At 49.2% G+C, this 23,529-nt stretch overlaps 1 protein-coding gene and 1 long non-coding RNA gene across 4 annotated transcripts; one reads left to right on the top strand and one right to left on the bottom strand.

Moving 5' to 3' along the window:
• Window positions 1-234: 234 nt before the first annotated feature.
• Window positions 235-16,433, bottom strand: LRRC73 (leucine rich repeat containing 73). 3 transcript variants are annotated; one of them, XM_081187591.1, is made up of 6 exons: window positions 16,352-16,433; window positions 14,167-14,327; window positions 11,655-11,777; window positions 9,102-9,202; window positions 8,704-8,887; window positions 235-777 (listed from the first exon to the last, which is right to left on the bottom strand). In XM_081187591.1, exons 2-6 carry the CDS (start codon window positions 14,228-14,230, stop codon window positions 707-709), a joined length of 543 nt encoding a protein of 180 aa, XP_081043717.1. In that variant the 5' UTR covers window positions 14,231-14,327; window positions 16,352-16,433; the 3' UTR covers window positions 235-706. The 3 variants fall into 3 exon arrangements, with proteins under 3 accessions (XP_081043717.1, XP_081043715.1, XP_081043716.1); XM_081187589.1 differs by having other exon boundaries at window positions 15,298-16,401; XM_081187590.1 differs by lacking the exon at window positions 11,655-11,777 and having other exon boundaries at window positions 15,298-16,415.
• An 845-nt stretch (window positions 16,434-17,278) lies between these two features.
• LOC308583555 lies at window positions 17,279-21,894 on the top strand. Its single transcript, XR_014006284.1, has 3 exons — window positions 17,279-17,393; window positions 17,805-18,138; window positions 20,792-21,894. It is a non-coding gene; the product is annotated as an uncharacterized lncRNA (long non-coding RNA).
• The last annotated feature ends 1,635 nt before the right edge of the window (window positions 21,895-23,529 follow it).

A 23,529-nucleotide genomic window follows, 5' to 3' on the forward strand; every position in this document is an offset into this window, starting at 1 on the left:
CCCGTTAGAGGCAGCGCAACAAAAAATGCATTACTATAAGGTTGCATTGTCTTTGTCACAATGCAACCTTATAGTAATGCACCGAAGACAGGAGTGCCTGGCGTGCTCTGGTCTGTGGGGTCACGAAGAGTCGGACACGACTAAACAACAACATAAGGTTGCATTATTTCCCTTAGTGAAGCTGCCTTGCTGATGTGTAGTTAGAAAGGAAAGAGCCTCATGGCCACAACTGGGCCATTTCTGTGAACTTTATATAAAATTCTACTTAAGACATAGGTACAAGCAATAAAAAGTATCTGTTATACATAAATATACACATCTGAATAAATACAGCCTCCCGCAAAGATTAGTCAAGAATGGATGGTGCGACCTAAGAATACAGCAACTGGACAATCACAAGCAACTGACAAGTTGTGTGACACAGACATTGAGATTAACTTGGGTCACATCCCAGTGTGGAGCTAAAAGTGACTTCAGTAAGACACAGTGTGTGGATCTGCACTCAGGGCAGGCGCAGCAATTACACATAGACATTAGGCTTTCACACCCATCTGTTTGCCTAGTGCATACACTCACTTGCAAACACACAAGCACAGTACACATTCACACGGGATATATGTGTGAACGCACTTTTTTTTAAAATAAACACAGTCTTTCCACATACATGGAAGTGATGTTCTCATCAGAGGCAATGGGAGTTTCCTTTTCACATCTCTGTTTCTGCTAGAAGACTTTCTCCAAGGCCCGAAGTTACCAAGACCATCTGGGAACTAGAATCTGTGAAATGGAGAAAAGGTGGTGTCAGAGCTGCTTCAAAATCCTAGCTCACAGAGGATCACGCTAGCCAGCGGTCATTAAGTAAAAGTCTTTATTGAATTACAGTTTCCATTCTCACGCTGCTGTCTGCAACTCTACGTCTACTAGCTAGATCGGCGAGGCTCCGTCTGAGTCTCCGCCCCGTGCGCACCAACTTAATATCCTAGCCTTGCTCCACCTTTTCCTCCTGACTGTCCTCCTCTGGGTCCCTCTACCCCCCGGGGCTTCTTCCTTCCGGGATTCTTCTGACGCTGACCCGGACCCTTCTGCCTCCTTGCGCCGGGCTTTAGGACCCGGTTCCCTTTCGGGGCTGCTCACTGCGCCGCCCTCCTCTGCATTTGAACTTGGCGCGCGCGCCCAACCTTCCACTTTCCTCTTAACCGTTTCTTCGCTCCCCGATGGAGGTGTGGCCACTCCTGACTCCTGCCCTCCCTCCTGTGGTGAGCTGCCAGCGCTTCCCCCCTGGCTCCTTTCCTCTTCCCTGCTTCCTGGCGGTGACGCTGGTCCCGATTTCCAGCTGCTCCCCCCTGAGTCTCCTCTGGCTCTATCTTCCTGGGGTGCCTCCCTAGACCCCCCCCCCTGCCCTGGCCACTGGCGCTCCTTTCTGTGAATCCTCTGATTCACTGGAAAGACTGGGAGATCTCGGGTCGTCGTCATCACTCATCCTTTCCTCTGTCTCCTCCCCTTCGCTCTCTGCTTCCTCCCTTGCCCGTGCCTCTGCACCTAAACCCCTGACATCCATCCCCCCCTCGAAGCCCCCCAGTCCCCCCTCCCCTCCTTCCGGTGCTGGAACTGGGGGCTGCTGTTGCAAAGGGACGAACGTCGGATATCGGTCGCTTCCCGTGGCAGGCCTCCAGCGGAACTCTTCCAGGTCTTCCTCTCTGCTCTCGTTGACGACAGTCACCTCCTCTTCCATCTCTGTGCCGCCGTGCTCGAAACCAGGGTCGTCCCCGAAAATGTCCATGTCCGTCTCTCCCGCACTTCCTCCAGGCGGCGTTGCTCGGCCGGAACAGTCCAGCCACTTCCTGCGGAACTGCTCCTCCGGCCTATCGTCCCACCAATACGAGGGTTCTGAGACAGATCCCGAGGGTGACCCCTCCGGGGAACGGACGACTCGTGTTGGTTCCTCGTCCGAGTCGAACCCCCTGAACGTGCTGTCCGAAAGCGTGGGCGTGAAAAGCCAGTCGTCGAAAAAGTCTGCTGGCATAGGTCTATGTGGGAAGAGGGCATGAAACTCGTCTTTGAGCAGAGGTTCGTCTAAAGCGTAGTCCGGCACCCAGCTGTTCGCACTGGCCGGGGTGCCCTCCCTGGCGAGAAAGTATTCTACTCCCTCTTCCCCCCATCTGGAGTCCAAAATCTCCGTGACTTCGTTGATGCGCTCCTCCTGTGCCACTCCCGCGTGCCCCGTTCCTTCTCTGAGCGGACTCGGCGCCGTTCCGGGTTCCTGGAACCTGTGCGGTGCCTTGTAGGGAGTGAGCACCGATCTGTGGAACACCGGATGCATTCTGGAACCCTCCGGAAGCGCCAGCCTGAAAGCCACCGGGTTGACCTGCTCTTCGACTTGGTAGGGCCCCAGTTGTTTATGCCCTAGTTTCTTCTTGGCCAACGACCTGGCCGGCACTGCGTGGGCTGCTAACCAGACCCAGTCTCCCACGTGGAGCTCTTCGCCAACCCTTCTGTGTTTGTCCGCTTGTACCTTGTATGCGTGTTTAGCCAGCTCCAGGTGGCGCCGCAGCTGATCGTGGACTTCCTGCAGCTCCGACGCGAACGCATCTGCTGACTGCGGCTCCCCGTCTCCCCTGCATTCCAGTCCCGGAAAGGTTCTAGGGTGCCGCCCGTTGTTGGCGAAGAACGGCGTGACGCCCGTGGATACGTGCTTCGTGTTGTTGTAGGCAAACTCTGCAAGCGGCAGGTAATCCACCCACGTCGCAGGCTGTTGGTTTGCATAACATCTCAGGTACTGCTGCATGATGGCATTGGCTCGCTCCGCTTGCCCGTTGGTCTGCGGGTGTCTCGCCGACGCCAGATTGATCTTGACGTTTAGGAAGCCCATCAGTTTCTGCCAGAAGTTCGAGATGAACTGCCGCCCGCGGTCGGACAGAATAGACCGTGGCAGACCGTGAACCTTGAACACGTGGTCTATGAACAGTTTGGCGGTTTGTTCCGCCGTGGCCACCTTAGCACACGGAATGAAATGCGCCATCTTGGAGAACAGGTCCACCACCACCAACACTGCCGTCTTGCCCCTTGAGCTGGGCAGATCCGTGACAAAGTCCAGAGCCACCCTTTCCCAAGGTTCGACCGGAGTTTGCAGCGGCTCCAACAGTCCAGCCGGCGGTTTGTGCACCGGCTTTGCCCTCTGGCAGGTGTCACACCTCGCTACGTAGTCTGCGACCTCCCCTCTCAATCCAGGCCACCAGAAATCCCTGGCTACTAACTCCACCGTCTTCTCCTTGCCAAAGTGCCCGGCCGTGGGTGCGTCGTGCAGCTGCTGTAGCACCTTGGCTCGAAGTTCGTCACCCGGCACGTAGATGGCCCCTTTACGGATGAGCAAGCCATCTCGTAGCTGGAAACCGTCGGCCGCTGCCTTGCCCCCTCGCACCTCTGCCATCTTCGTTTGTGCGAAGGAGTCCCCCTGCAACGCTCGCCGCACCGCCTCTAGGTCCACGGTCGCCGCTGCGCACGCCCACACTGTCGGTGCAAAGATGTGCATGGCGGCCGCTGGTGTTGCGTCCTCCAGATACTGTGGCTTGCGGGAGAGAGCGTCTGCCATGATGTTGGTGTCCCCCGGGACATACTCTATTCGGAAGTCGAAGTCCGCAAAGAACTCAGCCCAACGTATCTGCCTCTGGTTCAGGAACTGTGCCGTGCGCCAGTGTTCCAGATTCTTGTGGTCCGTGCAAACCTGCACCGTGTGCTTGGCGCCGATCAGAAAGTGCCTCCACGCCTTGAACGCTGCATGAATGGCCAGCAACTCCCTGTCCCATATGGTGTAGTTCTGCTCGGACTTGCTGAGCTTCCTGGAGTAAAACGCTCCCGGCCGCCACACGCCCTGCGGGTCCTTCTGCAGCAGGACCGCCCCCACTGCTCTGTCCGAAGCGTCTGTCTCCACCCTCATCGGCATGCTGGGGTTGACATGAAGCAGCTGCTCTTCCGACGCGAAGAGACGCTTGAGGGCCTGAAAGGACTGCTCCGCCTGCTCTGTCCAGATGAACTTCTTCTTCTTGGAGCTAAGGGTGTCAGTGATGGCCGCCGTCTGCATCGCGAAGCCCTTGATAAACTTGCGATAGAAGTTCGCAAAGCCGACAAACCGTTGGACCTCCTTCCGGTTGCGTGGGCTCTTCCAATCCAACACCGCTCGAACCTTGGCGCTGTCCATGGCGAGCCCCTTGGCAGACAGCTTGTAGCCCAGAAAATCCACCTCCGGCACGTCAAATTGGCACTTCTCCAGCTTGGCGTAGAGCCTGTGTTGCTTTAGCCTGCCCAGCACTTCCTTGACGTGCTTGTCATGTTCTTGCTGCGACTCCGAAAAGATCAGGATGTCATCCAAGAAACAGACGCACGTCTTGTAGAGAAGTCCCGCCAACACGTGATGCATAAATGCTTGAAAAACGTGAGCGCCATTTTGCAGTCCAAAAGGCATAACTCTGTATTCGTAGGTACCCAGTGGCGTGAACATGGCTGTCTTCCACTCATCACCTTCCCGCATGCGAATGAGGTTGTACGCCCCCCGCAGGTCCAACTTGGTGAACACCTTTCCCTTCCGTACCTTCGCCAGGAGGTCGTCGATGCGGGGCATGGGGAAGTCCGACGGCTTGGTCACACTGTTCAAAATCCTGTAATCCACTACGAGTCTTTTTTGGGGCGTGTCTCGCTTCTTAACAAAGAATACAGGACTGCCCCCCACTGCCTTAGACTCCCGGATGAAACCGCGCTCCAAATTATGATCGATGAAGTCTTTGAGTTCCTGCAGTTCGTCCTCAGACATGGAATACAGCTTCCCTTTAGGCAGCGCCGCCCCCGGCAGCAGGTCAATTTTGCAGTCATATGGTCTGTGAGGGGGTAGCCTGTCCGCCTCCTTCTCGCAGAAAACTTCCAGAAATTCTGCGTACTTGTGGGGAATCGCTTGCAGCGTGCCTAGCAGCAGCTGTGACTCCTCTTCCTCCCCTTCCTGCCTGGGTACGATGCAGTGTTCAGCACAAAAGGAAGAGCCGAAGACCAGCTGCCTCTGGAACCAAGCCATCGTTGGGCTGTGCTTGTCCAGCCAACTCATACCCAATACAATGGGCGTGTCAGACAGTTGAGTGACGTTGAAGCTGATGACTTCCCTGTGATTCCCAAGTCGCATCACCATTGGTGGCGTCTGCTTCACCACTTGCCCCCCTAGCAGCTCCCTGCCATCCACCGTGACAACCTGCAGGGGCAGTGTGGCCGGCAGCAACTGCACAGCGTGCCTGTCGACAAATTCCTGCCCTATAAAGTCCGCGTTGCTGCCGGAGTCGATGGTGATTGGCACGTCCATGGTGATTCCATTGGGCAGCTGGAGAGATGCTGTGAGCCTCACTACTGGTTTGGGCGGGAGGGGGTTCACTGGCTGTAAAATTTCTGGGGACTGCGTCACTAACACGTCTGGCTGGGCCCCAGTGCCTCTTCCTCCAGCCAGACCTCGTCGTTTCCCTGCTGTGGTCCTCCCTGCTGCGTTGCTGCAGTCACCATTGCTGAGGCTGCAGTAAGCTTGTGGGGCCTCTGGGGACACTCTTTCGCCATATGCCCTGGCTGCTCACAGACGTAACACTTCCTGGTCCCTCTAGGAGGCTTCGCCTTCACTGCTGCCGGTGCTAGGGCTCTGGTTGCTGACTGAGCCCTTGCACCTCCAACCTCCATAGGTTCGGCTCCTCCTCCTGGCGGAGGCGTGGATTGCGCTCGCGCTGCTTCTCTGGGAAAGAAGGGGGGGCCCCCGGCTGGTTCGCGTCCTCCACGTCCTTCGTCCTTGCTCCACAGACGTCCTTCCAGCCTCACCCCCACAGCCAGTGCCCTCTGAACGACCTCCTGGGTGGTTCGGGGTCTCTCCCCCCTCGCTATCTCATCTTTAATCGAGTTGTGCAGTCCCTCCCAAAAGAGGTCTCTTACAGGAGCCGAATCCCTGTCCCATTCCAGGGCGCTGACCAAGGCGAAAAAGCGGGCATGATACTGTCTGACGCTGGCCCTCCCTTGTCTCAGCCCATGCACCTCCTTCCGTGCAAGATCAATGTCAATACTTGATAAGAAACACCCATCCATCGCTTTAATAAAGGCATCCGCATTCTGGAGCGCCGGATCGTTATCTCTCCATAAATTGCGCAACCATGCTTTCGCCTCCCCATGCAGATGGGACATGATGAACCCCACTCTCTCCTGTTCATCTCTAAAGTCTTTATGCAACAGTTGCAGTGCGCACAGTACGTCGGCTCTAAAGTTGGGATACTGTTGCAGGTTCCCATCGAAGTGAGAGAGCAGCCCGCCTGTCCGTCTCGCCAACCCAATTCCCTCCTGCCGGGGTGGTTGCTTTGCCAGTACGTCTAACCTGACCTGGAGATCCCTGCAGGCGGCAGCTGCCTCGTCCTCTCTCTTCCTGGATGCGAGAACCTCGGCGTTCAGTTGTGCCACTGCTTTTCTGAGGTCCTCTATCTGCTGCTCAGCCGTCATGTCTCCTGCCGTTCGTGAGCTCGCTAGTGGGCGCCTGTTTCTCTCCCCTCCTCGAGGCTGCAGATGCCCACAATGTATGGACGGAGCCTACTGTCAGAGCTGCTTCAAAATCCTAGCTCACAGAGGATCACGCTAGCCAGCGGTCATTAAGTAAAAGTCTTTATTGAATTACAGTTTCCATTCTCACGCTGCTGTCTGCAACTCTACGTCTACTAGCTAGATCGGCGAGGCTCCGTCTGAGTCTCCGCCCCGTGCGCACCAACTTAATATCCTAGCCTTGCTCCACCTTTTCCTCCTGACTGTCCTCCTCTGGGTCCCTCTACCCCCCGGGGCTTCTTCCTTCCGGGATTCTTCTGACGCTGACCCGGACCCTTCTGCCTCCTTGCGCCGGGCTTTAGGACCCGGTTCCCTTTCGGGGCTGCTCACTGCGCCGCCCTCCTCTGCATTTGAACTTGGCGCGCGCGCCCAACCTTCCACTTTCCTCTTAACCGTTTCTTCGCTCCCCGATGGAGGTGTGGCCACTCCTGACTCCTGCCCTCCCTCCTGTGGTGAGCTGCCAGCGCTTCCCCCCTGGCTCCTTTCCTCTTCCCTGCTTCCTGGCGGTGACGCTGGTCCCGATTTCCAGCTGCTCCCCCCTGAGTCTCCTCTGGCTCTATCTTCCTGGGGTGCCTCCCTAGACCCCCCCCCTGCCCTGGCCACTGGCGCTCCTTTCTGTGAATCCTCTGATTCACTGGAAAGACTGGGAGATCTCGGGTCGTCGTCATCACTCATCCTTTCCTCTGTCTCCTCCCCTTCGCTCTCTGCTTCCTCCCTTGCCCGTGCCTCTGCACCTAAACCCCTGACAGGTGGTTTTAGCCGATGAACAGGATATGGAGGGGGACAACCGTGATTTGTAGCTGGATCCTAAGCACAGGGCTAGGAAGACTATTATAAAGGAGAACATGAAACGTTAAGTACAATTCAAGAAAGTACCAGCTTGAGTACTCCTGAAGTGAAGCACTTGGCAATTAAATAGATTCATTTTATGCCTAAAGTGTATAGCACAATACTAACCATGTCTACGCAGAAGTGTCTCTTACTGAATTCAGTGGGGCTTACTCCCAGATAAGTGGGATTGCAATTGTAGCTGCAGACCATGACCACATAGAGTCCCATCCCCTCCCTTCCTCCCCAACTCCATGGATTCCTATGTGCTGTTTCTGCAGACAGGCTGTGTAGTTCCACTAGTCTTCCTTAACCTAGTGCCCTCCCTGTTTCCAGCATCTGCCAGTTTGGTCAATGGTCAAGGATGATGAAAGTTCAAATAAGCACCAGGTTGGGGAAGGTAAGGGCTACACAAGCAGGCAGCTCCTCTGTTGTAATTATTGGGCTCCAAGTGCAGTATCCGAACACCCATTAGGATGTACTGCCTCTTCGTTTGAAGTCTGCACACAACAAAGTTTCCTTTTCCAAAATACACAGTTAAAAAGGAGACCTGCTAATGTGAAGCTGGATTAAACTCTGTGCTTAGGCATCCACAGTTATCTTGCTCTAGTCTTTTCCTTTTCCTTTTGCTCTAGTATTTTCCTTTAACTCCTGGGAACAACGGTAGCTCTCTGCTTGATAGGCACATGAGATGTGCTTTGCAAAATCTTCGGGTTTCCATTTAAGGTTTTACCCTATAATTACACAAAAGAACCCAAATGGGATACCAGACTTTGGTTTTTGTTCAAACAGGAGATTACCACCCCTTCATAAGCCAATTTGTAGGGTTAATTTCAGAAAATCATCAGAGGCTGGATTGCATTTCAGTTTAGTGCTGCCAGTGCATTTGTGCCAAGGACTAGATTTCATAGTGTAGGAAAGTGTTTTCATCCCTAACTAAGTTCTATTCTAATATCAGTACTGGGACAAAAGTATATGCTTCTATGTGTGCATTTTAGCTCAGCTGGTAGAGCATGAGACTCTTAATCTCAGGGTTGTGGATTCGAGACTCACAATGGGCAAAAGATTCCTGCACTGAGGGGGGTTGGACTAGATGATTCTCATGGTCCCTTCCAACCCTATGATTCTATGATGCTCTTAAATACCAGTACTGAAATTCTGTGACCTTCAATTTTTTGAGGGCCTGAATGTCATGGTTTCCCATGGTCAGCCTCCCCCTTCCAGCTACGCCCCCCCCATCTTCCTCCTCCTCCCTAGTGGAGGCCCCAGCAGACTTACTGCTCTGGCAGATCCAGTTGTTCTTCTCTCTTGCCATGACTTCACGAGTCTCCGTCTCGTCGTCTTCCTCACCCTCAGAAAGAAGGTCAGAGATCTGCTGCTGAAGTTCAGGGCTGATGTTGTTCTCTGCCAGGATCAGCGTCCGCAAAGCTGTCGGGTAGTTTTCCACCATATCCAGCAGGATCTGAACAGAACAAGAGTCGAGAGGCTGGTTGGTAAGCAACTCGGCTTAGAGGCAAGAGAACCAAGGAAGGAGAATGCAAAGGGGCTCCAGTCTTCCTGGCAAAATGCCCCTGAGACAGTGCATTTGGGGTAGATAAAAGCAGACGACGCTAGTCTGCCCACTTCCATGGCTTAGAAGGCGAATGGAAGACGGCAAAGGACCATGTTCTCCTTACCAAGGCTGATTGGTTGGTGAGTCCCGTTCCTTCCAAGTCCAAAACCTCGAGGGTGCGGCTGGATGCCACAGAAACTGCCAGCATTCCTGCTATTTGGTCACCTAGATGGTAGAAAGTCAGGAGATGTTAGAAGACCTCACAGAGGCCATGTTGCATGCAGCCATTCCAGGAGTGGCAGAATTTGCTGGGCAGTACAACAAGCTCAACTCTACCAGCACTTCCCCCTGCCCCCCCCAAAATGAATAACCACAGATGCATTCAACAGGTGCAGTTTTCTAATCTCACTCAAAGGTGCTGCACCTGTTTAATGTCTGCCTGTTAAAGGCACAAGACACTGGGGAAGAGTGATCACTTTATGCATCTGCTTTGCTGCTGCTGCTGCTTTTCTTCTTAAATTGGCTAAGGGGGAAAAAACGATACCTCTGCACCTGGGTCAGCAGCACATGACCTCTAGGCGAGCTTAGTCTTAATTAGAAGGTATTGCTTCTGGGTCAGAGAAGAAGCCTTCTGCCAGGCTTTAAGGCCCGAGCACCTCTCATTTTGCAGGGTAAACCCTGACAGCGGAAAGGCAGAAAGAAGAAAGGCCTCGCCCAGTTTTGAAAGGGCAGGATTAGGTGGGGTGTGCTGAGGAGCGTCTCACATTTGCTTCCCTGAGGCAGGAGGGATGGGGAGAGGCGAGAGCTGCCTGGTCTAGTCTCTTCTCTCACCAGCTGCCAATTCTGCTCAGGCAGCGCAGCTGCAGAGAGAGGGAGAGAGGCGGTTTCCATGGCAACCACTGCTGGGGCTCCTCTCCTCTTTGCTGTATTTGGAAGAAGATGAGGAGGCAAGGGCGGGGGAAGAAGCATGGTCTGACTCCCAAGCCCAGTGGCAGCAGCCTACATGGGGCTGCAAAGATAACATTCGGAGGACGGGTACTGCCACACTGTACACAGGAAGAGGAAGTGCACATAACCTAAGGCCTGTATGGTGGGCTGCTCTTCAGGCCTCCTCAGCTTGGAAGCAAGTCTCATCCCTTGCAGAACATGGTAGGCCACCATCTTATATTCTCCCTGGCCCAGGCTGGCAATTGTCAGTTTCATTTCGTATTTTGAATAGCCAGGTTCTTTAATAGCCTATTGCCTAGGCCTTTTTTTTAAAAAAGGCGCAAAGGTGGTAACTACTCCAGACAAAGGGGACACTAGTTTACACACATAGGCAAACTCTATCAGGAAAAGAAAGGGGTTGTAGCTCAAGGACAGATCACACAGGCTGGGAAACATTCCTGTCTGAAATCCTGGAGAGCTGCTACCTAAGTACAGACCAGGTGGATGGAGCACCTCTCTGACCCTTCAGGTGCCTCTGGACTACAACTCCCATAATCCCTTACCATCAGCCATGTTGGGTGAGCTGATGGGAGTGGAAGTCCAACTTCTGGAGGGTGGCAGATTTCTCATTCTTGGTGCAGATCGAGATGGACCGTGGTCTGACTCAGTAAAAAGCAACTTCCTATGTTACCTAACCATGAAGACACAATGGCCCTCTGCCAGTCATTCAGCAACTTCCAAACTGGACCATTGTAAGGCGCTCTATGTGAGACAGGCCTTCAAAACTGTCCAGAACCTGCAAACAGGGCAAAATACTGTAGCCAGAGTGCTGACAGGTGGAATGGTGAACTTGGGTACTACTATTATGGCAGCTTGTGTAAGGCACCTCCGTCACCCTCATGCTGCCTTCCCAAAGGCAAGAGGTGCGGGGGCTCTGGCAAGGTCTAGAACCCTCCTACCTCCTTCCCAAAGCTGGGAAAGTGCTAACTAGGATTTAGGAAAGGGGGGGGGATAAGACTCTAGGACTCTCTCAGAGCCGTCACGCCTCCTTCCCAAAGCCCAATGCCTTTGAGAGGGCACCCCTCCTCAGCTCAGCACCCAGTGTGTGCACTTCTGACCCAGCCCTAAATCCTTGACAGGTGCCTGGTGATTTGATTCCATCATATTGGTTTTCTGTTATCAGAAACTAATCACTGTGGATTAGTTTCAAGCTCGATTCAAGGTGCTAGGGTTGGTTTTAAAAACCCTTAAACAGCTTTGGACCTAGGAGCTGCCTCAACCTCAAGAGGTGAGCCTGCTTTAAAGCAGGGTCAGGACCTTCTCTGCTTTGGCACCCAATTATGTGGAATGCTTTGCCAAGTAAGATGTGCTGGGCCCCGTCATAATACTGCAGTTGCTCGCATAGCTTTTGACTGATTAATTTATTTTCTGGTAGCTTAGTACGATGGTGGTTTTGGAAACGTTAAATTAGCTTTGTGTTATATTTTCAGAGAGCATGTGCAATATTGGAATGGATACTTGTTTCACAGTGTTTTGTTATCTGCTCTGTTTGCCGCCTTGAGAAATTAAAAAAATACATAAAATAATGAAGAGGAAGGGCCGAGTTGGATTGTGATTGGACTTGTCCTAGATGTGGGCTCTTTAACTATCATTAACCAAGCAACATCCCCATGTGTTTAAGAGAGAGAGAGAGAGAGAGAGAGAGAGAGAGAGAGACATAAGCCACGCACGATATCCATGCTCCTCTCACCCAGTGGGTTGTAGTCCAAGTTCAACACTCGCACCTGGGAACTATGAGCCACTGCAATAGCCAGGCGCCCCCATCCTTTGGCTGTGATGCCAGGGTTAGCACTGAGAGTCAACTCCTTCAAACCTAAGGGAAGCCAAGTGAGTTTACACAGTCACAAGATCTCACTCTTGTATTCAGGATTATATCAACTGCATATATACTGCCCTTTCCTTCTCCCTGCAGAATCATGGGTGTGGATTAAAATCTCCACTCCGCATTTTACATTTGCTTTAAAATACTACTACTACAGTCATACTTCATGTTATGGACGCTTCAGGTTGTGTCCCGCAACGACCCGGAAGTACTGGAAAGGGTTACTTCTGGATTTCGCTGCTCATGCATGCGCACAAGTGCCAAATCGCACCGCGCACCTGCATAGATACGGCGCTTCAGGTTGCGCTCTTTTCAGGTTGTGAACAGGCCTCCAGAATGGATCCATTCGCAACCAGAGGTACCACTGTACTACTATTATTAATAACCCCTGAACACATTTTAACCACTCTTTTGGGCAAACTATCAGGATGGTTAAAAGGACAGATTTCTTAAGAACAAACTGTGGGACAGTTGTATGTTAACACAAGTTGTATTCAGAGACATTAAATGTGTAGTTAAATTGTTGTCCTCCACCCTTTTAAAGGCTTCTTGGAGCAGAAGTGGCTCAAGTCATTTTGGTGGCTCGCAAAGGAAACTCCAACAGCACCCACATCCCCAAGGCTGATAAAAATAAAATAAGGGAAAGGAAAACTAATCTGTACCAAGTCATCTTGTGAATGCTTGATTAGAATTTGACATTTTGATGTTTGCCACTCTCAGCTCCTTTGGGAGAAAGGGTGGGACACAAATATAATAAATAACAATTAAATGTTCCTGAATGTCCTGCAACTTTGGCAGCATTTGATGACATGCTACATTTGCCCATGTGAACACACACTTCAGCTGAGTCTGATAACTGTAGACATAAATGTTGTGGAAACTGTTCCCAAATAAGCATTGGGAGAACATGATGTGCTAATTTTCACATGCTAACAGGATACAAGCAGAATAATTTGCATCATACTTACAGAGTTAATTTTCTGGTATGATACTGTCTGAAAGATGCCCTCATTTGTCTACACTAGAGATGGGAAACCTTATTATTTTTATTATAAAATATATTACCTGCCCTTCACCAGCAGATTCCAGGGCAGGTTAACAAAAATAAATCCCTCCAGATGTTGTGGACTTTTTCAACCCCCATCAATCCTAGCCAGCATGGCCAATGGTCACAGATGAGGGGAACTTTAATCCAATAACATATGGAGGACAAGTTCTTGATCCCTGGCCCACAGTATCTGTTCCCTTTCCCTTTCACAACTAGCTGCACACCACCCCAATCTCAGAAACAGCAGGCCCCAAAAGAAGACAAAGTGCTATCACAAGAAGGACAAGAAGAAGGAAGAAAGAAGAGCTCTTTAAGGTGAAAGGATGATCTCATGCAAAAAGGCAGAGGGGCAATGTTTCTTTCTAATGGATCATGTTAAACACCGAGGTTCCAAATTTATCAGAACACACACAACAGATCTGTAGTGCCCTTATTTTTCTTTCTCCAGATTTTGCTCTTGCAAGCCTAGTGGCATGCTTAATGCAGTAGAGTGGAAGAGGACGGCTGAAAACTCGGTCAAAGTATTATTTTCCAGTCCGCCAGTCTCCAATACTCTTTTCTCAAAAGACTTTTGATTTAGCTCAAGATAATTCCTTCGGCAAAAAATAACCTTTGGTGATATTTCTGAGTAGCACCAACAGATAAAATTCACAGCAATAGGGCATTTCAAAAAAAGGAAAACGGCTTTTAATGTGACAGCATCAAGTTTTGGTTGCAAAAATAAAATGCAAAACAACCGCAAAGCCTACAGATCCTCACACTGACTTAGTGGGAAATGACACTGTTTAGTTCTATAATAGGGCAAAGTATAATTACTTCTATTCTGAATACCTTCTCTCCCAGAACGAGAATCCACTTATTCTTAGCAAGCCACAGATCCTCAGCCGACAGAGGAAATTTCACTATAATTTCACTTTGCTGAAAACTCAGTGCTATAATTTATCAGGGGGTCTCTTTACTCTCCGAAGAAGAAAAACAATAGTTTAAAGGGATGTCATGAAGGCAGAGCAGACTTGTTCTCTGTTGTTCCGGAACCAGCATGCGGAAATTGCAGGAGAGCAAATTTTGGCTAGAAGTTAGGAACAGAAACTTCCCCAATGGTTAGAGCTGTTAAACAAAGAACAGGCTGCTTTGGGAAGTATTTAAGCGGAGGCTGGACAGCCATCTGTCAGGGATGCTATGGTTGCATCCTGTATTGCAGATCCTGTACTGAACAGGGAGTGGACATTACCTCCACAACCGTTCCAACTGTAGAACTGTATGAACAAAGATCTGAAGTCCATTATGAGCTCCAGAGATATACAAGAACCCCACACATCCAGTTTTGCTTACCTGACTTGGCCCCATCAGGAGGGAGCAGTCCACAGATCAAGTTAATACCTTCATCACCCAGCATGCAGTCCCCTAAGTCCAAGGCCAGTAGTGAGGGATGGATGGAGAGTGCTGGGTTCAGAAGAGCCAGACCAGCGTCTGTCAGGGGACTTCCATGGAGGCTGTGCAATAATAAATGGTTAGGAATTAAACTATCGTTCCTCAAGAGTTGCAGTTGACTTCACCCAGCTCAAACTATGACAAAGAAATGCAGTAAATAAGTTAACAGGGGCGATTTATACCAACAACTCTAAAAGACGAAGAGTCATTAACGGAGTCTTTGAATCTGCTTCCTTACTCCCCGCTCCCTTTTCTGCCATGGTAGCAGATTCCTTTATCACTATGGTTTCCTCCCCACCCCACCCCCACCTGCATTTCAGTGTCCTACTCTTCCTTCTGACCAGTGGCGTAGCGTGAGTTGTCAGCACCCGGGGCAAGGCAAGTAATTTGCGCCCCCTAACCCGTGGATTTGCGCCCCCTAACCCGTGGATTTGCGCCCCCTAACCCTAACCCCCAGATGTTGCGCCCGGTGCCGCCGGCCCCCCCTGCACCCCCCACGCTACGCCACTGCTTCTGACACAACATACATAGCTTTGTCCTGGGTTTGCTGCCCTGAGATATACTGGAATTTGGCTTAGGGTAATAAAATGTTGCCCAAATCCAAGTTTCACTGTTTCTGTTTAAGAAGATTAATCTGTGTTGGGTTTGAAATAATCTAGAATGCTATCACCATTTTGGATTAGAATCACAACCTTGCCCTCAAAGCCCTTTTGGTGTGGGTAACTTTGCACCTAGAGCAAAAGGTTAGTTATAAGGTGTTAAGGACTAACAGCTCAATTATATATCCATGTCTACTCGAAGTCAATGGGATTTGCTCCCAGTAAGTGGGGTTTGGACTACACAGATACACTAAACAATTTTGGAAGCCCACCAGCAACAGCTGCAATCCTATGCACACTTACCTGTGAGTAAGATCTATTTAACATAATGGGGCTACTTTTGAGTAAACATGCATATGAATCGGACTGCAAGACTTCTGCCAGCAGAACTGGGCACCTTTCCTCAAGTCCTACTAAGTAGAGGGCTACTCACAACAAAGACTGGACAGAGCGGTTGGTCTTCAGGGCTTCAGCCAGTTGCTTGACCCGATTGATATTGGAGACAATCCCCAAGTTAAGATTAAGTTGAGCTAAGGAGTGAGATTCTGCGACCCCCCTGCAGATGCGGCCAAAATCTCTGTCGGAAAGCTGACAGCCCCGGAGCGAAAGCAGTTTGATGGAGTTCTCTCTCAGGCTCTCACAGATATCCCGAATCTCGGCACTTGATAAAGTCTCCCCAGAGATCTGGATAGATCCCGGCAACATATTTATATCTTTGTGAATAAAACACTCTCAGCAGCAAGATAATCCGGATTTGTGCAAGCAACGTGCAATCCAGAGCAGTGCAGGGATTGCTTTGCAATCCGGATCAGAAGAGGTAAGGAGCGCGTTAAGGAAATCAGTGGACCGACGGTTGTGCAATCCTGTGCAAACGAAGCTGGAGGCCACGGTGCAATGTTACAATACCCGAATTCAATGTGCTATTCGGCTCAGGCCAGAATACAGTACTTCTTGTACGCAGTTCAAATAGGTGCTCCTTAAAGCAGCTTTAAGCGTTGCGCAAGCCGGATCCGCGTAGAAACTTCTATGCGACCCGGATGCATCAAGGTAAATTCCGTGCAACTCCAAATTAAAGCATCTGGAGAACAATAACGGGTACTCTCTAAGATATGTCAAAAGCAGAGCGCTTTCCAGTCCCGAGCAGGGTTGTGAAGAGGGTAAGGTGAGCAGACCGGGATAAGGTGGTGCAGGCAGATGCCAGGCAATGTGAAATAACAGGAGCAAGAAATGCAAATCCAAATCGGTGCCAGATCCTTTCTGGAATTTCACACGAATAGAAAAAACAGAGCGTGTGTGTGTATTCAGGCTTCTGCGCAATCGGAGAACAAGCCGCCGTGTCCGCCGGGGAAGGGGTGGAGGCGGGCTGCCGTGCCCTCCAGCTTCAGTCGTCTATGAACGATCTTCCCCCTTCCCCGGCGCCCTCCTTGCCATCCACAGCAATGCAGCCTGGGTCGCTGAGGCTTGTACTGCCGCTCCTGCCGCCGCACCTGCTCCGCCTTCACTCCCGGGCCCGGGGCAGATCCGACGACTCCCGGGCGCGAGTCCCTCCTTCGGCCCGCCCTCCTCCTCTTAGCGCACCGGCGGCTCCCGCGGCGGCGCCCAGCTCATAGTGCCGGCGGCGGGACGGAGTCGCCAGCGCCGCTGCAGAGACCGGAGCTGCGCTGTCTCCTCCCTCCTTATGCCCCCAGGGTGCGCGTGTGGCGGGGCGGGAGGAGGGAGGGAGGAGGACCCAGCTTTGTTTGGCGCTGCGCCGGTTCCTATGGCCACAGCCCGGCACCGCAGCCTGCGCTCTTGCCAAGCCGGGCCACGCGGCTGCTGCCGCCCCGCCGCCGCCGCCGCCTCCCCAGGCGCGCTGTCCTGCCCCGGGCTCCACCTCCAGGCCCTCCCCGCCGACAGGGGCTGTGCGTGAGGCCGGGGCTGACGGGATTTCATTTAGATCCAGGCGCTCGGTTGGTGGAGGAAGCCGGGGCCGGGCGGGGTCCTGGAGACCTCCGTCTTCCATCTCGGCGAGATGCTTTGCGCCATCTCTTGGATGCGACTGTGCGGCGGATCGTGGGCCGAGCCGCACCCTGTGACCCAGAGCCCCAGACTGACCTTCAAGGGAGTGGGGTCGTCGGGGGTGGGATTGGGACCAGCTTTTTCCCGCTTCCTCGGCAGCGATGAGAGAAATGAACTCTGCAGTTGCTCAGAGGCGCCCTGTTTTGACGGTGCAAGTTCCAGAGCAGGGAATCTGCCGCTTAGAATAGGTTCGCATGGGGGGCCTCTCCAAGAGTAAAAGGAGGCATGATATACAGTATGCCTGTTTTATCTGTCTAGTAGTTTAAACAGCAGCGGCAGCGGTGGCTGGTAGATCCTTCCCTGTTTCCAGCACCACGTTTCCAAAATGGCTGAGAAGTCAGGCTTGGACATCCTCCGCACCCTTCACGTCCAGGTCCTTATTCCCAGCAAGACCACTCCTGCAGTCATAAAGACAATTCCCACATCTTCTTTCTTTTAATGGAAGCACTCATGGGAATGTTTTTTTCATCTGTAAGTTTTTAATAGATCTGCTCTGTTTATACTGTATATAGTTTTGATTATATGTTTAATTGTTTTTAATTATTGTTCTTCTCAAAAAGTTTTTAGCTGTTCTTATTTTATCTGTAAAACGCTTTGAGTCCCTAACAGGGAAGAAAGCAGGAAATACACACATACATACATTCAACTTTAAGAATGTCATTCAAATACGTTTATTGTAGGATTCATGCGAGTGGATGAGTGGAACACCCAAAATGATAGTAAAAATAGCCTTTGGTTCTCTGAGTAGCTCTGCTCTGCTCCTGTATTCATGAACTCTACAGGAGCAGGAGCAGCAGCCAAAGGGCAGTACTGTGTACAGTAGAGGTTTGTACTGTATTAAAGGATTACACATCTCTTAATCTGTGTTTCATTTTACCTCAGCTTTAGGTGTAAGCAGAAATGGAGATGTAAGATAAAGCAAGGTCTGCAACTGAAGGAGCAGTAGTGTTATGTTTGTATATGAGTATATCCACCCAGAGCAGGCCAGAAGGACTTCTTACTGCCATTATGGAATGAGGGAATTGGGGAGGAACCACTTTGCCTTTCCTCCATTGCTGCTTAGAACAGTCTCCCAGAACACCATGTTTGATCCCAGCTCTCTTCGCTTACTTCAGCAGCAGCCTCCCCCAACCTGGTGCTGGTCAGTCCCAGTCAGCTCCAGCCAGCATTCCCAAAACATTTGGAGGGCACCAAGTTGGGGAAGATGGGCCTACAGGTAACTAGGCCCATAATCAAGCCTAAACATATGTGACTGAGTTGCACATTCTCTGCCTGTTTACTCCTACCTCTACTTCCTTTTCCTGCCTTGTGTCAGATTTTTAACAGCCAGCGCCTCAGGGCAGCGACCTGAGCATTTTCTGTAACATTCCATATGCACACACAACTAATTAGCAAACAATTTATACTTCACTTAAGTGCTGCTTGCCATGTAGACTGAAGGAAAGTGAACAGAAGCAGCTTTTTACAGGAACACAGATATGAACACATCTGATTCAGTTCGGGATCTGTTTACAGCTGAATTAGATATTCCTGAAGGGATTATTAGGGCAATGAGTACATTCTACTCAGCCACCTTCTGAATAGCTCCATCTGATTAAACCTGGGATGGCTGCATGAAAATCATGTGCTCTTCCAGTGTGCTAAACTGACAGTGGATGTTGACAGCTGGAGAGGGGCGGGGAAGGAATTTCCTTTAGTGAATTAATAGTATGGGCCTCAGCTAAATGAATGGGTGCATGAAGGCTCTGTGAGCAATAGATCTCATCAGCCATGCCAAGTCTTGTTGAGTAGCCCATTCTTACTGTTATAATCCTGTTTCCTTTCTGTGCTACTACTGCTTGCTCCCAGTGATGACTGCTCTTTGTGTTCTTATGGCATTGTGGATGTACATTCATAGTACCATATGAAGACACGGTGACCAGAAGTGTTGAAGTGCCCACAATCAAGAGGAGCTGCAAGTGTGGAGGAAAGCAGTAGGTGTGAATAACTCTGATGACAAGTTCTTTTTTTAGCAATAGTGGTGTTAAGGGATAGGCTGGAAAAAAGAGCCAGGAAACTGAAGTTCTTCTGCTCTGGCAGAAAGTTCAAAGGACAGCAAAGGGTAGGAGGCATTCATCTGCAGTAAGCTCAGTGATGCAATTCTCTGCCCTGAGGAGTTTGTGGTCTAAACTAATCTAGCCATGATTTTGCTTTTCCTCAGCTGGAGGGTGGCAGCTGGTATTAAAAAATAGCCTGGCAGGCACAATTTTTACAAAGAAGCTTTGCTTACTTCAGCAAGCATACGGCGCAGGGCTTTTTTGGCTGCAGCTCTCTGCAATTAATTAAATGCTAGGAACGCAGAGGAAAGGAGCATAAACTCCTGCTACTCTCCCCTTCTTCTTGGGCAATGGGTTGTAACATAAAGGGCCCTAGGAGCTTTGTACCAAGGGGGGGGGGCAGGCGGGGAGCAAAGCCCAGAGATAATGGCTAGAACAATAAATGATGAAAATGTTAGTGGGACTGAATGGGGTTGGGACTATTAGGATCATAAGCCATGTAAGTAGAGAGCTTTCTACATATAACTAATCTGCTAATGCAGAGTCCAAACTCCAAGCAAAATCCATTTTGTCTTGTAATTAAGGCAGAGAATAAAATAAGCACTTGAGCATTCGTTGCAGGATAAATGAGAAGAATTAGAAGACACAGAAATAAGAAACACAATATTGGGGAATATAATAGCTGCTTTACAGCTTGCAATAGATGACCTGGCTTAGGACTTGCATTTCATTTTATTTTCCAAAGGCTGCACACTGTAACCAAAATAAACAGTAGGACAAGCCATAGAAGACTCAGATGACAACCCCGAAGCTTTGACAATATGGTCTGCATAATTGATGTAATAACATCCTATGGCATGAAAGGTAAAGAATATCAGGTGCCTGCCATTTATCTGGTGATTGAGCACACTCCAATTTATCCAAAGTGCTTCTGCCAGGAAGGTACTGGACTAGGCCATGTTAATGGTCTGGTTATATACAGTTTTAAAGATCCAGGGATAAAGGCATGCAAAGAGTTCCAGTCTAGAAATAAAGCAGCTTCATGAGATTTATGGTTCCTCACTAATATATTAATTAGGCCAAGCTCTTCATGACAGGAAGAAGAGGAGTTTGGATTTGATATCCCGCCTTTCACTCCCCTTCAGGAGTCTCAAAGCGGCTAACAATCTCCTTTCCCTTCCTCCCCCACAACAAACACTCTGTGAGGTGAGTGGGGCTGAGAGACTTCAAAGAAGTGTGACTGGCCCAAGGTCACCCAGCAGCTGCATGTGGAGGAGCGGGGACGCGAACCCGGTTACCCAGATTACGTGACTACCGCTCTTAACCACTACACCACAAAGGCTTGCATTTCAAACCTTTCCTTCTTTTTGTTGCTCTTCAGCTGCTGTTGGAACACTTGCCTAGCCTAAAATATTTGAAGCCAACATAATAAAATTAGGAAAAGGTAGCATAGAGATTTCAGCTTTGGGGAAAAAACACCTTGATTAATCTTAAGCAATTAAATCCCCACTTCAGATTTTTTTAATGATAACTAATCAGCCTCCATCTGAAAACAGATTGCAGTATGGTTACCAGGGTAAAGCAGTGAGAATGAAGCATCATTTCAGCCCTTTGGACCAGCACAGTATTTGAGACATGGATGTTACAACTCTGCAGCAAAATCAGTTGCAATTTTCAATTAAATTATGTCTCATTAGAAAGTCTGCTATTAGACATAATAGTGTAGGAAAGAGGTCTCCAGCGATGTGTCCAACTTCTGTTAAGAGGTCATCATTATTGCTTGCTAACTAATTGCTGACATCTTCCCCTTCATTCCCCACCCTTGCTTTGAAGGTGACCGTTTGTGATATCTTCATTACCAGGCCCATTTCTTGTCTGTTGGGATCTATGGGAGGGCTCATAAAATCATATAATTGAAGAGTTGGAAGCGGCCATGAGGATCATCTCGTCCAACCCCCTGCAATACAGTAATATTTCACCCAACGTGAAGCTCTGATTGGGTGGGAAGCTTCCATCATATCCATGGAGAGATTCTTGCTGCTGATGGGAGATAAAACAGCTTGGATCTAAACCTTTTGGGATTTGCCTGCTGGTTTCTGCCTACCCCTCCTCCCCTCCTTTGTAGTACAGTCCAACATGCCATATCTACCTCCCTGAAGCTCAGCACTGGCACCCCACAGGGATGTGTGCTGAGTCCCTACCTGTACTCGTTGTATACATATGATTGTATTTCATCTGATCAATCCACTGTAATTAAGTTTGCAGATGATACTACCATAATGGGTCTAATTACAGGTGGAGATGAATCAGCGTACAGGGGGGAGGTTCAAAAAGTATCTACATGGTGCTTAGAGAATAACTTGTACCTAATATTAGCAAGACAAAGGAGATGGTGTTGGACTTTTGGAGGAAGAGAGGGGAACTAGCCCCATTATATATCGGGGGGGTTTGTGTGGAGAGAGTCTCTTCCTTTAAATTCCTGGGAGTCTACCTTAGTGAAGACCTCCCTCACTTGGAAAAACAATATAACTGAGGTGGTTAGGAAGGCCCAACAGAGACTCCATTTTCTCAGGGTCTTGCAAAAGAACAATGTTAAACAACAATTGATGACCTCCTTCTACCGGTCCACAATAGAAATTGACCTTATATTGTATCAGAGTGCGGTACGTTGGCTTGACAGTCACGGAGAGAAAGTCTTTACGGAGGGTGGTGAACACAGCACATGATATCATGGGCTGTCCTCTGAGCCTGCTAGATGACATCGCAAGGGATCGTTGCCTTAGGAGAGCGAGAAAAATTCTCAAGGACGATTCACACCCCGGCCAGCACCCTCGGGCAGGAGATATAGAAGTCTAATCAGTCGTACCAACAGGCTAACAAACAGTTTCTATCCGTGGGCTGTTAGGCTGCTGAACGGAAAATAATATAGTGCAACTGACTTTCGGGGTTGGTGTGTTGTGTGACAAGCACACAGTGCAATGAGATTTGAGTGTTTGAGGGGGGGAGGGAGGCTCGCTTAATTTCATTGTACACAGGTTGTACATGGACAATAAAGGTGGTGTTATTATTATTATTATTTTGCATACCACCTGGGAGGGCCCCTGCACCCCCAGGAATGGCTTGGGGAATAAGAGATGTATTGGGATGTTGAGCAGGAAGGCTCTACTAGGCAATCAGGACTCAAGCCATGATTCTTCAGATCCAAGCCGGTGCACAGATGAGAATGCAGGGCTAAGAACTGTCAGTGTATGTATGTGAGCGAGACAGAATTAAATTAAATATTTTGAGTACATGCACTCATTCGGATACTTGAGCCCAACCTGTATAGCTTTCTACCTGTCCAATGTGTCGGCCGCTGGGCTTTTGGTGTGCAGTATAGGCCATGTGGAAGATACAGCAGCATTTTCCATCCCCCCCCCCATATAGTTTCCCACATGGCTGGATTATTTAAAATAAAGAATGTGGTAACCCTCCCATGCAGACATGGTTTCAAATATATGATGGCAAATCTGGTAAAATTGTTCCAGTTTTTCTGACAGCACCAACTATTATCTTACCGTTTTCACCAATTTCTATAAGTGAGAATGGTTTACCACCATTGCAAGTTTTATTCCCTTATTGGCTAAGGTACTTTGTAGGAAACATTGGCCTTATCACATTGAAACCCAGTAATCTGAAAAGGCACTGGAAATTTAGAAGGATTTGTAAGGTTCAATATTCATGATACATCCATTAGTGTTAAGAGTTGCATTTTATTTATACCATTTTTTCAAAAAACAGAAACCTTTAATCTTTTTCTTGTTAAATGAATCTCAATCCCTCTTTTCTATATCCCTGATTACGTATTGGCTGCTTAAAAATAGAGAGAATTAGATCAGGGCAGAAAAATAAATGAAAGTGCTTTGTGTTCTAGTGGAAATTGTGAATAGAATGTACCATGCCACATGTATCAGCAAATGTAACCTAACTAGTTATGGTAATTACGGTCTAAAAAAGGCTCAGTTTTCTGTTATCCAGAGATTAATAGATCTGGATTTTTATCTGAGAATTTCAGCTGTTAAGTCTTGCTCTCCACTATTCCAAAGCAATATTCCTAATTATGTAACTGTGAAGGCTTCACACTTGTCAACATTAACTAATTACAAAGATAGGACAGCATTTAAGTTGACTTGTTTTAATGATCTGCTCTCTGCTTCACTAACTGGCCAATTTAATAAGATTCTGCTTAATGAACATCTTTGTTCCAGTGCAATCAGAGGCTTGTGTCTAAACATGTTATATTCAAAGACCTATTGAAATTAATGGGCCTAAATTAGTCATGTCCATTATTTACAATAATACAACTCAGTAAATGGAATACGTGGGTTATGTCCTTTTGTTCTGCAATTTATATAAGGAATCCAGAGAGAGATTATTTCTGTATTAAAAACTCAGAAAAGCCAGTGCCACTGGTATTTCTTTTAAAATGATGACTTTCTCATTATTGAAAAGTAGCTAAATTCTGCCCTTAATTCCTTTCAGGCTCTTATGCAAATTTATCTGTATTCTTAGACTAAATCTCCAGATTTAGG

The sequence above is a fragment of the Podarcis bocagei genome (assembly GCF_964188305.1).
Source record: "Podarcis bocagei genome assembly, chromosome: 3".
In the NCBI taxonomy this organism is placed as follows: domain Eukaryota; kingdom Metazoa; phylum Chordata; class Lepidosauria; order Squamata; family Lacertidae; genus Podarcis; species Podarcis bocagei.

Bases quoted from the DNA above. Each gene is read 5' to 3' on its own strand.
- LRRC73 (XM_081187589.1), bottom strand. From the start codon at position 15,569: ATGTTGCCGGGATCTATCCAGATCTCTGGGGAGACTTTATCAAGTGCC. The intron at 11,778-14,166 runs GTAAGCAAAACT...GGCTTCCCTTAG, and splicing joins TCCTGATGGGGCCAAGTCAG to GTTTGAAGGAGTTGACTCTC. The intron at 778-8,703 runs GTAAGTCTGCTG...TCCATTTCACAG, and splicing joins CAACTGGATCTGCCAGAGCA to ATTCTAGTTCCCAGATGGTC.